Genomic DNA, 13,697 nt, shown 5'->3' with positions numbered 1-13,697 from the left:
TTGTCATCTTCTAGTTGAGGGATGTCGCCAACCCATTTGCGTTTGGCTGTGTCAAATGGGGTCCCAAGGGTTTGCAAGAGTTTATACAAGTCAGATATCAGCTTTTTGGGGTTTGGGTCCCATAACCTTTGTTCAAAAGGTAGTTCTGCGGTATTGATTGTTTGGGTACCAAATTGCGATACAATCGCATGGCGTAGCTGAAGGTACCTGTATAAATCTATATTTACCTGGTCTAGTTTCCCTTTTAGTTGGTCAAGGGTTGGGAAGTTGCCCTTAATCAGGAGATCTTGTAGGTGGCGAACTCCCAGTTTAGGCCAGTACTGGAAATCAGGAAGGAGTAGTAGGTGTTTGAAATTTTAGTTTCTCCATAGTGGGGAGCGGGGTGATGACAAGTGCGCAGATTTGGGAAATAGGGTCTTAGCGACTGCCCATATTCTTTGTGGGACTTTGATAACTGGGGGGAGTCCTGGGGTATCTTTAGCTATCCTATAAGGGGCATTTCTCAGGGCTTCCATAGATTCCATGCGTGACGCCAGTAGAACTGTGAGGGGGTTATCCATCTCTTGGCTAAACCAGCTGTGCGTAAACCATAGTTGTGCGGCATAGTATTAGTATTGTAGGTGGGGAAGGGCTATTCCCCCCATCTTGTGGAGCCATTAACGTGCGTCTATTGACCCTGGGGGCCTTGTGTGCCCAAATAAGGTGTAAAGGATTGAGTCAGTGAGTTTAAATAATTGGGGAGGGAGCCATATGGGGGTGTGGTGTAGGGCATATAAAAATTTGGGTAGGCATATCATTTTAAATAGATTTACTCTGCCCCATGTAGTCAGAGGGAGACCTTCCCAGAGCCCGCTGATGTTCTTAAAATTATGTATGATCGGATCAATGTTGTCTGCGATGTAGTCAGTGGGGTTTTGTGATATTATAATGCCAAGGTATCTAAATTTCGGGACCCACTTCAATCCCTGAATGCCACCTCTCGTTTGGGGGTCCTCAGGGGAGAAGCGGGTCGATTTAGTTTTGTTTATTTTGAGCCCACTGTATGTTCCTAGGCTATCTGCTAGGTTGATGGCGTTAGTAAGGGACGTCATCTGCATATAAAGCTATTTTTTTTTTAAACCCAACAGGATTGTTTTTCCTCTAATAAGGATTAATTATATCTTAGTTCAAGCACAGGTATATACGGTTTTATTTATATAGTGAAAGAGGAAACAACATTTTAAATTATTTGATTAAAATGGAGTGATAGCATTCCTATATCTCTGAGCTTTTTGGATAACTGGTGTTTGGATAACCGACTCCATACCTGCAATACAATAATGATTCCTAATGCTGCTCTACAACTATCGTCGTTTATGAATGCAGACATGACCTTAGTAAGGCTCCAATAGGCACAATATATCACTTGCCATCTATGAAGCTTGGCTGCATTCCCTAGAATGTGCAGGAACAATTAAGATTGGAGAGACAGGCACTTAAAGCTTTCAAACTAAAATGGCAAACAAGTAGTATATCTTTTGGCAATTCAGGCTAGAAAAAATGCAGTTACTAGATTGTACATACTCTGGACCCTATAACCACTAAGGAAATAGAGAGGCACATTTGTATTTGGAGGATAAAATAAAATCTCTACCTTATCAATTATTCATTTAACATGTCAGATACTTCTGTTTTTTTTTTTTTTTTTACAATACAATGTTGAACCCATTATAGCCACTCACTTTTCCTTGTTCTTTGCCTGTAGCAGGATTAAGGTACATCCTAACTGACAGATATACAAAAAAAAAAAAGTTTACCCAAGTAAAGGTTACTTTTACAGTATCTGCTTTTTGTACTGAATGTGAAAAACCACACATCAATTTATTTAGAAATTAGTTATAAACCTTTTATCAACCACACACCACAGCATAATCTTTAAAGCATAATCTCCCGCTAAACACAAAAATTATTTAGTTTTCTAAAAGTGATAACATGATAAACAGAATGTGAAAAAGAAAGGGAAAGATGTTTGAAGCAGCAAAAATAACTCATCTAGTGCACAGAGCAACAATTGTAATGTCCCTTTGAGAGAGTGCAGACTTCTAAAAGACTAAGCAGCTTATGATCATTATGTGTGCGCAGGTGCAGATGCCAGATTATATCTAATCTCTAAGGTGACTTTTCAGTCTGAGGCATGAAACTTGCCTGAGTATACAATGACTTCTACTACACAGTGACAAAAAAATCTTTTAATATAATGTGGGTATGTAGAAATAAAAATTTATTATGTTTTATGTTCAAATGGTTAAGAGGCTCTGTATTTGACTGTATATACAAATGAATCTGTAAAAGATTAGAAACAGGAACTCTTGACACTAGGAGAAAACCCAAAATGGTCACTGCACGATAGTGAAGAACAAACAAATATATGCAGGTAGAAGACTTCTGTATTGCAGAGGCATAACATAACTGCAGTGCTCCCTTAAATTTTGTACCATATCAACCGACCTTGATAAACGAGCATATCTTACTGTATGGCAACCTTAAGCGCCTTTTATTATGTATGGGGGTTAGTCTTATCTGCTTCCAGCCTGCACCAACACCCACCCTGCAATAATGCCACCATTTCATATCCCCTTCCCAAGTCAACTATCCTGTCATGCCCATAACCGTCCAGCAATCCCAGTATCTCATGCTGTATGAAGTTGCTCATAGTCTTTTATAATATTGGTGCACATCATTAATAAGTAACAGTTACAACACTGTGCTTACTATTACTTTATTTTTTCACCAGTGCGTGCATCTGTACAAGGTTTCCAAACAATTGTACCATGTACTACACAGCTGAATAATATGGGGGCAGCTCTAGACTGTACATCACTAGCTTTTAAACAATGATTCAAATTAAATATTATTTAAACCCAACTTTTTCCACATATGGAACACAAAAAGACTGCCACTTTTAGATTACACACATTCATATACTGAAGAGATCCTGTGCAAGCTTTGTCACAAGCAAAGTACAAGCTATTTCAAACAAGTATTTCAAAACCAAAAGGGAAAACTGGAAAGAATAAATATGTTATGTATAAACACTCATGCCTCCCATTGACTAGAATAAGACAGGCCTAAAAGATCCAGCACTCACCTGCCTCAGCCTTTTTTTTTTTGGCAAACAAGAGTTAATGTCATACTGCAATATTGGCAAATTGGAAAGGACACAAAAGCAGGACAGCCGAAAAACAGCCCTATCTAATAGGATTTTGAGAAGCATAATATTGCTAAGCAAAGGAAAATAAAAAAAAAATTGCAGACCTGTATATTTAAGCCAGGACAGATATCTCAGTGCATTGTGGCTAAGTCTGAGCTTTTTAGAAGGAACCAGCGCTACATATTAGAACTGCTTTCAGGTAACCTATTGTTTCTCCTACTCCCCATGTAACTAGAGGAGTCTCAAGCCAGACTTGGATTTCTTACTATTGAGTGCTATTCTGATCTACTGGGAACTGCTATCTTGCTACCTTCCCATTGTTCTGGTGATCGGCTACTGGGAGGGGGGTGGATATCACTCCAACTTGAAGCTCAGCAGTAAAGTGTGACTGAAGTTAATCAGAAACCCTGGGAAATGAAGACAATGGCTAGTCCCACCTGAAATTTCAAAATTAAATCAAAAGTTAAAAAAGAAAAAATCTGTGTTTGTAAACAGTGTAATTTAAAAATAAAAAGTATGCCACAAAAATCATGACAGAATCCCTTTAAAGTTTACCATAGTTGAACTTTGAAACAAAAGTAAGAGATACGAGACCAGGATTCAATATCAGGCTAAGTTACTGAAAAACTAGTGTAAACTGGATGTAATTTAAAGGGAACCTCCATGGGAAACTGAATTTCTAATTAAAAAAAAAAGTCAATTTAAAACTGCAAAACAAAAAACAACGTGATCACACTAAAATCACATTCTATTAATTTTCATTGAGTGTAAATTTTCATCTTCCCTTAGGGTCGCTTAATGCAAAACCAAATTCTTAAATACAGGATACATTCTTACACAGGAAAATGCTGCAGTCCCCTTTTTAAGATTTTAAACCCTAAAAAGCTTAGTGTGTTATATTTGCATATAAGTATAATTTATGTGACATGCCTGCTTGCTTGCTTCCCTGCTATCATAAAAGTGGCTAATTCCCACGCATACCTATTCATCACAGCAATACAAACCTAGCACACAAATCCGTATGTCTGCTAAGCAACCAGGAGTGACAGAAGCAGAGCTTTAAGGGCAGCAATTAATAGCAGCCTTAGGCCAGTTACACCAGAAATCAAATTTTCTATGAACATGCATCTACACATGTAAATTTCCATTCCATTCTTTCACATTCTTTATTCCTCCTGTTCACTTGCTTTTCCATATTCCTTCTATTCAGTTGTTTCCCTGCCCCCCACCTCCAATCTACATTCCTGCATTCTCCCAGCATTGTTGCCTATCTTACTTTTTACCTCTCTGGGTTTGTTTTTTTTTGTTTTGTTTTATTGTTCTTTTTAGTCACCCTCCCCCATCCATCCATGCTTGGGGACCTGAGGTTTCCAGCTAAGGAATCTTTTTGTAATTTGGATTTAAACATTAAATAAACTGACAAGGATTGTTTTGCCACCAACATGGATTCATGTAGCTTAGTTACCATCAAGTACAATGTATTGTTTTCTTATTGCACAGAAAAAGGAAATCCTTCTTAAAGGACAAGGCTATCCAAAATGTAATTTTTTGCCTAATAACAGAAAACATAATTCTAAGCAACTTTGCAATGCAGATTCATTACACATTTGTAATGATTTTTGAGTTATTTGTAGTGCTGGGCGGTATACCGGTAAAAACCGATCACCGTTTTTTTTTTTTGAAACCGATATGAATTTTCTACATACCCCCATACCGGTGTGCTGAATACTTCCGGGTGCGCACGTGACGTCAGCGCGCACGTGACGTCAGCGCGCACGTGACGTCAGCGCGCACGTGACGTCAGCGCGCACACTCTACAAAAGCGCCATCACTAGGACGCATTCAGAGTCGGATACCAATGTGAGCTGTCGGGGGGTTCCTGGCCAGTAATTATATTTTATGTGAAGGGGATGGGTGGGGATGGGTGGGGGTGGGTGGGTTATATTTATGTGAAGGGGATGGGGGGTGTTTGGGGTGGGGTGGGGGGTGTGTGTGCGGATGGGGGGGTGTTTGGGGTGGGGGGGTGCGTGGGGGTGGGGGGGGTGCGTGCGGATGGGGGGGTGGGGGGGTGCGTGCGGATGGGGGGGTGTTTGGGGTGGGGGGGTGCGTGCGGATGGGGGGGTGGGGGGGCTGCGTGCGGATGGGGGGGTGTTTGGGGTGGCGGGGGGGGTGCGGGTGGCGGGTGTTTGGGGTGGTCACCTAATCATGCATGGGGGAAAAAAAATACCGTCAAATACCGTGATACCGATATAATTTTGAAAAATACCGTGATATAAATTTTTGGTCATACCGCCCAGCACTAGTTATTTGTATATATCATTGCTATTAAAAGTAGTGTTTGTCTGTCCTTTTCTATTCTCTGCCTGGTAGCTCTAGCATTTGAAACAATGTAACACAAGCCAGCAGATTAACTGACCTGTCTTGCTGGAGGAGACGGACCTTTGTAACATTTTTAAAAAGTAACAACCAGGAGTTCAGAAAATGCTGCTTTCAATAGCAATTGCATTTACAAATAACATTTATATTTATATGGGAAAGTTACTTAGAATTACAGTATGTTCTCTTTTATTTTTTTTTTACTTTTTGCCTATGAATAAGTGCTCCTAACGCACGAAACGCGTCAGGCACACTTTTGTTTTTAAACATGATGAAATAAAGTACAGAATTTTAACGGATTCCTTGTGTCCGAAGTGTGCTCGATGTCCTTCCTTCCACTTTGATGTTCTCTTTTATTACCTCATTTTGTACGATATTTGGTGTGTGTATTGTGCGTGATTTTGAATCTACGTTCAGGGCTGAATTGCCAGGTAGAGGTAGAATTTCTATTGTTTCTACTTTAATATCGGACGATTCAGCCCTGAAAGATCGGAATGACTACGTGTATGGCCACCTTTAGAGTGGGCTTTATAGAAGATGGTCTTCCCTAATTTCCCTAATTTCTTGATCATGGGTTTCCAGATAAGGGATCCAATACATGTATGACCTTTCCTCAGCCGCAACTTCTGCCTACCATAGTTTAGTTCTGTCACCCTTTCAGGGGTTCTCATGGTTGTAGATGGGTCTGTAGATAGCTCAAAGTATGCTGTGTGACCTGCCACCAAAGGCAAGCACTGAAAATTAGTCAGAGCAATTAAATGCAGAGTTAGACTACCCCTTTTAAGCAGAGGACAGCCTTGATAGCCTGCTAAAAGATCACACAATTTCTGCAAATAGAAACCTATTCACACTCTAGGTCAGTGGTCCCCAAACACTGGTCCACAAGCAACATGCTGCTCACCACCCCCTCTGATGTTGCTCCCAGTGGATTCAATGTAGGTGCCTACTTTTTCATTTCTGGCTTGGAGGCAAGTTTTAGAAGCACAGAGACACAGTTTTACTCCAAGCAGAGCATCCTGCAGGCCAGCATAGGGCTACCAAATAGCCAATTTCAGCCCTTATTTGGCATCCAAAAAGAACTTCTTTCATGCTTGTGCAGCTCACCAACATTTTTTTAGATAGGAGTGTGGCTCACGAGTAAAAAAAAATGTAGGTAATTTAGGTACAATGATTCAACTCAACAAGCCTTAATTCGTCTGCCCATCTTGAGGAAGAGGTGGTGGGGGAGGGAATCTTGGAAACACTGCATTAGCATTACAAACAATGTATACAGGAAAGAGTAAAACCTGTAGCTGCAAATCACACATCAAACATTGTTGATACTTTCTTATTCACTAATCATTTAATTAGCATTGAACTTTGTTGTGCAGAGTAATGCACAACTTTAAACAATGACCCCTTGGTCATAGAGGTAATATTAAATCCCACCACCCAAAATACAGTTTCTGTAACAGCAGATCACTGAAAATTGCTAAATTCCTATTTACGGCAACAGGGTGTCTCACTTTTATAACAGAAAAAGAAATTAATCAAACATGGAAAACAGATATTACACTCAATGCATGCAGGTCTTGTAATCATGAAAATGGTTTTGTGTTGCTTACATTTTTCAAGCTCTTTAGTAATGGTTACAAAGACATAAGAAAACAAAATGGATAATGTTTTTATGTTCATCCAAGGCCACAACTAATAGGTTACTAAAAGCCACTGCACTGCTTTGGAATCTTTCTCTAGTGAGTAGGAACACACTAAACAAGGTAAAGCAAATGGGCAGCCAGCCCCTATTAGTGGAGTTGTGGCAAACAATTAAACTCATCAACATATGCTGCAACATATTTTTGAGAGGTTACTCACACTGCTTCTACACTCAGACTTGCATTAACACATATATGTGGCCAGTACAGCAGCTCAGTATTCCCCTGGCAACTACCCCTTCAGCCCAGTCTAAGTAATCCCTCTTTTTGCTAGCTACATTACAAACAATGTAGTCTGTGATGGACCCCCACACCCCACTTCTTGCATATAAATGGAAGAAAGGGTTGCATACCCAATTCAGATTTATGCAATGTTTTCAAACTATGGCAAAATAAAATGCTGGTTTTTATTTTTATAGTAAATAAATAAAGCAAATAGTCGTAGTTCCGTTTTTTTAGTATATATATATATATATATATATATATATATAAATTTTTTTTTTTTTTTTTTTTAAATAAATCCTAACTTTATTAGATTCTGAAGGAATAAGTCTGATGGGCCACAGGGAGGAAACTCTGCCTTTCCACCGGCAATTCACTTTGTTGCCAGTAGAAAGGCATTTTGGTGAGATTATCGTTGTATAAAGAAATATTTCTATAAATAGCTCCTCCTCATCATCATTTCCTCAAATGTTGCAGCAGAGGGAGGTCCTCTAGCCACACGATTAGTGCTAACATTTTGTGTATATTTTTTCCGATTAGTATGTGATAAGATTGCATTATTTTTATTTGACTTTGAATTTTGTTATGGAATGCTCTTATTTTGTACTGATGTCTCTTATTTTGTTACCCAGCCAGATGAGCAGAGTGTGGAATCTTTCTACAGTACATATCATGGGGTAAAGAATGGATGTGCTGTTCCACTATCAATTCACTTAATGATCTAAAAGGTTGTTAAATATATTTCTAGATAGTCAGCAGGTGCAGCAGACAAGTCAGTTTCTAAGCAAATGGTGCTAAATGCTTTGTTAGTAATCTGATGTGCAGCCACATAACCTGGAGGCAGACATTACAGGAATGCCTCGCTGTTGCTTCATCAAAAGAAGAAAAAAAACATATGACTTCAGGGCATATTATTTTGCCATGCAAGCTTTTCTTTAGCTGCTAGGAAAACATTTGTCAGTCATTTGAATTAATTAAACCTCATTTTCTTAAAATGTGGCAAAAATAATAAATATACTATAATTTAAATAAATCTGGGTAAAAATGGTTTACTTTTTAATAAATTAAGATTACATGTCAGAAAAAAAGTAAAAGGTGGTAATGCATAGAACACAACACCCAACTTACATCTATTACAAACATCTCCATAAGAATATATTATAAAAATAATATAATATATAAATAATATAATATATAATATATAATATATATATAATATATATATTATATATATATATATCTTGAACCAAGATTGGCACTCCGCTTTAATCTTTATCCCAGGTGCAAGGTAAATGGTTTAAATATCGAAAAAAAGACCAGCAACACGGATTTATTGCAAAAAAAATTAGTTGCGTATTAAAAAATGCATGAATAGCCAACGTTACAATTGCCAATTACCAGTGTGCCTGTTTTATGTATCCCATTTATGCAATTTTTAAATCATGTTACTCACATTTTTACAGGCACACTTGTAACTGCGATACTGCGAGATGTAAAGAAGTATGGATTAATCATGTATTCATGTAATATCTTTTCACGTTTTTATGTATACACAGATAACTAGGATACTGTAAGATGTAAAGCAGCATATTATGGAAATAGGGGATTGGCTGTTTCACTGTATCACTTTATTGAGGTTTTACGTTGTATTAAATGACATGGATTGTACTAGGGCACTCAGTATGCACTTATAACATTTTAATAATAATTTATTGCACGGATCACTTTGCAGCATGGATTGTTCACTTTACTGCATCAGTCATTTTTTGGCATGTCTTCACTGATGTCACTTCCTGTTTGTTTGGTCACTATGGGTATATATAGGTCATGGGGTTCAAAAGCATGGTTGCCTTGAGAAAGGTCCCGACAGGGACTGAAACGTATTGTTGGCTGTTCATGCATTTTTTAATACACAACTAATTTTTTTTGCAATAAATCCGGTGTTGCTGTTCTTTTTTTCCCCCGAATATATATATATATATATATATATATATATATATTATATATATACATATAAACCAGGTGGCCATTAGGAAATCACTGTGAAAGTAAACAAATATATATATATATATATATATAAATAAAAGTCCTGGGTGCAGGTCAAAAACAACCTTCCTGACATCCTTTAGGCTCACAGTGTAATGCAACCTCTCCCTCATCTTGCTCCACTGCAAAGTGATGAATTCTGGGACTTGAACTCTCTTGTGCTTTCCTAAGAAGCTGTGCACCATCAACTATCAAAATCTTAGTGGTTTCAAGTACATAAAGCCATAATTAAACTGTGAGCCTAGAGGTGGTGGGGAAATTGTCCCAGCTAACACAGATAAACTACTACATTATTCTTTCTATCTGTGGAATGAGGTATGTGTGAAAGAAAAATATATTACAGTATATTCATTTCTGGAAGTTCAGATAGTGTTATTCACCTTTTATACATCAGCCCAGCTAAATGAGCTCCTGTCAAAAAAAGGGTCATTTTTTTCTTTAATCTGTGTTGATCACAATGTGTGGTTCACACAGACATACTTGTGGCTGTTGGTCAAATGACTGCAAACAGAGCAGGGCAATTAATAGTCTTGTGGGTTTACACTTACAAAGAGCTCCATTACAGTGAGAGGTAAAGTGCCAAAACACATCTGCCTTTTTTCTCCACACACTCAGCTTTTTGCAGAACTCATAATTGCACCCACTGAAAACCAATGAATCATTTTGCAACAGACATTTCAAAGTCAATATTTTATGCATGGCTGCATCATGTGTCATACATGAAGCACTTGAGACAAACAGAAGGCTTGTTAACGTTTTGCAGTTCATAATTTTTCAGAATATTTAATTCACAATACTGTACTTAAAAAGCATGTGCTAGATAATTCAAAACTGGGTTTCAAAAATACCCACTTTTACCAAGTACAGGTATGGGACCCATTATCCAGAATGCTCGGGACCTGGGGTTTTCCGGATAAGGGGTCTTTCTGTAATTCGGATCTCCTACCTAAAGTCTGCTAAAAACATTATTTAAACAATAATTAAACCCAAAAGGATTGTTTTGCCTCCAATATGGATTAATTACATCTTAGTTGGGATCAAGTACAAGGTACTGTTTTATTATTACAGAGAAAAAGAAAATCCTTTTTTAAAAAGTGAATTATTTGATTAAAATGGAGTCTATGGGAGATGGCCTTTCCGTAATTCGGAACTTTCTTAATAATGGGTTTCCAGATAAGGGGTCCAATACCTGTAAACCGTAAGCAACTCAGCGAACAGAATGAAAAGCCAGGATTAAAGTTAAATAATGGTTAAGTATGCAAAATATGAAGCATGTCAGGCATTTTTACATGTTGACTTAATGTTTGTATTTTAACTTTAATCCTGACACTATCTGCCTACTGCCTTGTTCCTGTCTCAGAGCTGTGCTGCCTGCATGTATGCGACAAAATGTTTGCTTGCGCAAATGTAATACACAAATGCAGACCAGCATTCTTCCACCAAGTTAATAACAACTGTAAAGTACAGGACTGTTTTGTGCAACTACATGTTGCACCTGTTGCCTCATTCACATAAATGAGTGGGACTGCCACATAGGTGCTAGATGCAATACAATTTAAGCATGTTATGAACCTAGCAGTGCACCAGTAACAGTTTGTAGGCCAAGGAGGCACAATAATCATGCTCATAAAATGGGAAGACTAGCTTGCATCCTTATTATAACCATGAAGTCAAAGCAGTCAAATATTAAAATACTTTAAAATAAATATTATAATTAGAACCAAATATTTGTAACTAAAGTTGGGTTTTAAAGGTCAAATAAAAATCCACATCAATGGTTAATGCAGCTGCCACAACAGTAGCAAAATAAAATATTGATAACACTATTACTGTCAATATATATCTTACAAGTATTCTCTAACTGGTCGGTTAGGCTAAAATGCAAAACACCTATCCCTAGCTTAAAGCTCAAGGCTGCTTTGCAAACCAATCGAAAGGAATGTGAATGCTACAGAAACACCTCTTCTAATAGCAAGACATTTATAGGCAGAAATAGATCAGGGAATATTTGCAAACGCATTAAAGCCTCACACAGAAAAAACTAAGAATGCATAATTTTCACATCAAAATTTCACAAACCCTTCCAGAGGAATCCAGGTTGTTGATGGAGTGAACGCTTTCCTCATAAATATAAGGACATATTAAAAAGTATGACCTTGGGGCAACCAGTCAGTACAAAGAAATGCCATTATAATTCATTTATGAGTGTTCCAGAGATGACAAATGCTCTGCACAGATAACTGCAGCAGGAACATTAAAGAATGGTGTCTAAACACAGCACATTAAAAAAAATATATATTTTCAAGAGCTTTAATTTATCTATGCTAATCCACAGCAAGTTGATACTTATTTTTCAGCTGAGAATAATTAACAGGTTTACCCCCCCCCCCACCACACACAAACACTATTACAAAACGCAGTGCATATTTTATCACCATACAGTAAAGTTGCCTTTTATTTAACATTATTTTGCTGAAACAGTATTGCCTTGCTGGCACTGCAGTCAACTGGGTTTGGGGGAAAAAAAAAAATGTGTGTGAGGTTCAGAAAGTATCCACAAATAATCTTTTAAAAGGACCTTTTGTGCAAATGTCAAAACGCAACCCAACACAAGAAAAGTTTCCTTTCATATGAAAAACAAGTACATATCTAAGAAGGTGAAAACCATAAACATCAGATGGCCTAGATTCCAAGACAGAAAATATACACTCCCTCCCAGCTGTTGTTGGACAAATCCAAGTTAGTCATTAATGGACAGCACAATAACCTACCTACAAGTATTAAGTGCTGTAAAAAATTATACAATTCCAATCAGCAATCTTTACAAATATTGAGGAGAAAAACAAACTGATTGTAATTCCAAGCCTTATCCACTTAAACCAGATTGCTAACAAGGGTTATATGGTAGATGCAGAGATTTCATATAAATATTGCAGAGGGATGTATGTACCTAATCTGATTGTGAGAAACTGGAGACAAAACAGAAAAGGCTTTACAGACTCCTTTCAGCTCTGGGATAATCATTTAATTCATGTAACCAGTTCTCTACCAGAGGCACAAACAGACGCAGCCTGTTCTTCCCATTCTGTACAGTATCAGATCCCATTCGATTAATAATGCTTAATGGCTTAGCGGGTAATCTCCCCAAAAATGGAAATAATCAGCCTTTCAAAATCCCCTAAAAAATCCTAATGCCTTCTCTATGTAAAGCCACACTTGAATCGAAAGAACTGGCACAACCACCACCTTTACAGAGGCATCCTCTAACTGTGCCAGGAAGGGAATGAAAAGGCAGTGGGTGGAGTGGAGCCATTAGAACTAAAGGATATCCTGAGAGACAAATGGGAAGTTAACCATTCCCCTACCAAGGTAGCAAGGCGCAAGATTCATCAACCTGGGCTAATTACGCAGTCCTAATAAAACGTCATTTTAACCATGCACAGCATCCCTGAGGGATCTTGGTCGCAGCAATGTCAGTCTCTCCAAGCTCCCGCAGCAGGACGGGCCAAGGCGCAGGCTCTCTCTGGATTAAAACGCCTTTGCCCCCCAACAGGACATAGGTTAGACAACAATCCATTCCCATTCTCCGCAGGTATACAGTAGGGTTCCGAAATTCCCTGCTTAAAATGTAGAAGCAGCATTTAAACAAATCAGAAAAATAGCTCGTAACGCAGCCCAGCCTACATTTATCAACCTTACAGGTTCCATTGGTTTGTACCGAAGCAGTGATTAATCAAAGGGGAACCTGACTAATAAAAGGCTTACCTCAATATAACCGGCTAGTGCTGGAACTAATATCACAGCTATCACAGCGAACAGCGTAGGTGGGGTCCCCATATCAATGTCTCCCACGCCCGATAACTCCTCTCGCCACAGCTTCCACTACCAGACTGAAGAACCTTACCCAACCGCATCGAAAGCTCTAAGCGCATCCGGAATTGACGTCACCAAATCCAGGTGCCGCCCAGAACCACGCCCGTTCACCCAGAAAGTAAACACACGCCCACAGCGCTGCGGATCCTGGCATCCACTGTTCAGCCAATGGGAGAAGAGGCTATGCCTCCACGCTCATCGCCCACCCCAATAGAAGGTAATTTAGCTATTTGTCCATCTTATTTGGCCCCGCCCCTTCAGTTGCGGCGCTTATGTCTAGGTATTTGGGGTTGCTC

General features: G+C 38.5%; 1 protein-coding gene across 4 annotated transcripts in view; it reads right to left on the bottom strand.

The window, feature by feature from the left end:
* The window catches only part of aplp2 (amyloid beta (A4) precursor-like protein 2), a 79,500-nt gene extending 66,041 nt beyond the window's left edge, over window positions 1-13,459 (bottom strand). For 2 of the 4 annotated variants that reach the window (XM_018095936.2, XM_018095937.2), the window contains exon 1: window positions 13,294-13,459. In XM_018095936.2, coding sequence (XP_017951425.2) covers window positions 13,294-13,365 — 72 coding nt within the window. In that variant the 5' untranslated portion in view covers window positions 13,366-13,459. The remainder of the gene's footprint in view (window positions 1-13,293) is intronic. The other 2 variants (XM_018095938.2, XM_018095939.2) reach the window with 1 other exon arrangement.
* Between the last annotated feature and the right edge of the window lie 238 nt (window positions 13,460-13,697).

The sequence above is a fragment of the Xenopus tropicalis genome, chromosome 7, assembly GCF_000004195.4.
Source record: "Xenopus tropicalis strain Nigerian chromosome 7, UCB_Xtro_10.0, whole genome shotgun sequence".
In the NCBI taxonomy this organism is placed as follows: domain Eukaryota; kingdom Metazoa; phylum Chordata; class Amphibia; order Anura; family Pipidae; genus Xenopus; species Xenopus tropicalis.
This window is presented reverse-complemented; position numbering and strand designations above follow the sequence as displayed.